Below are 723 nucleotides of genomic sequence, written 5' to 3'. Positions count from 1 at the left end.
GGCCTTACTAAGTTTATCGGCAGCTTCTAGACAGTTCTTGAGAGACCTTAAAAGTGTGGTTTTGAGCTCTATATCTTCCATTTCTGACATTTCCGTCCTGTTTCTTTGTCTCCGCATTTTTTTTAATCTTTTCTTGGTGCACCCCCTAGTGGTCTTTGTGCGCAGTCTTGTTGTAGTTAAGCCTTGATTGTTGTCGGGGGTGATTTGACCTTCAGGCTAACTGGCTATGAGAGTCAGCTGTGTCTGCCCAGATTCTTTTTCTTGCTTTCATCACTTCTAGGAATCATTTTGTAACTTGGTGATATGATATAATATATCACATGTGGTCTTGCTGGGTGGTAAAGGGACATATTTAATGTTTATAATCACGCTTTAAACTTCATAATTATTAGTTTCCTGAGTATGGAGAGATGTACTTAGATTTTCCCCTGTATCCCCCTTGTCATTTAAAGTAAGCTGGTCCCAAATCCTTATCACTAATAGTGAACACAGAATTGTGTTGGTTTATGACTTGGAACTTGGAAAACTTTATCTATTGGACTTGGATGGGACGGGAAGTTGGTTTTATTGACTTTTCTTTTTAAATTTACAGCTAAAAAACGGGACATCTATGACAGATACGGCAAAGAAGGATTAAATGGTGGAGGTGGAGGTGGAGGTATGTCAATGTTGATTTTTCTTTCTGGCAACAAAGGTTTGGAATTTGTTAGCTTGCCGGGAAAG

At 39.0% G+C, this 723-nt stretch overlaps 1 protein-coding gene across 6 annotated transcripts in view; it reads left to right on the top strand.

The window, feature by feature from the left end:
* The window catches only part of DNAJB6 (DnaJ heat shock protein family (Hsp40) member B6), a 22962-nt gene that overhangs the window by 5613 nt on the left and 16626 nt on the right, over positions 1 to 723 (top strand). For all 6 annotated transcript variants that reach the window (XR_001515681.1, XM_006774473.2, XM_006774472.2 and 3 more), the window contains exon 3: positions 593 to 658. Coding sequence is in view for 5 of the 6 variants with exons in the window: in XM_006774473.2 (XP_006774536.1) it covers positions 593 to 658 (66 nt within the window). In the remaining variant the exon portion in view is untranslated. The remainder of the gene's footprint in view (positions 1 to 592; positions 659 to 723) is intronic.

The sequence above is a fragment of the Myotis davidii genome, unplaced genomic scaffold (assembly GCF_000327345.1).
Source record: "Myotis davidii unplaced genomic scaffold, ASM32734v1 scaffold747, whole genome shotgun sequence".
NCBI lineage: Eukaryota > Metazoa > Chordata > Mammalia > Chiroptera > Vespertilionidae > Myotis > Myotis davidii.
Note: the sequence above shows the minus strand (reverse complement) of the source record. Positions and strands in the feature narration are given on the sequence as shown.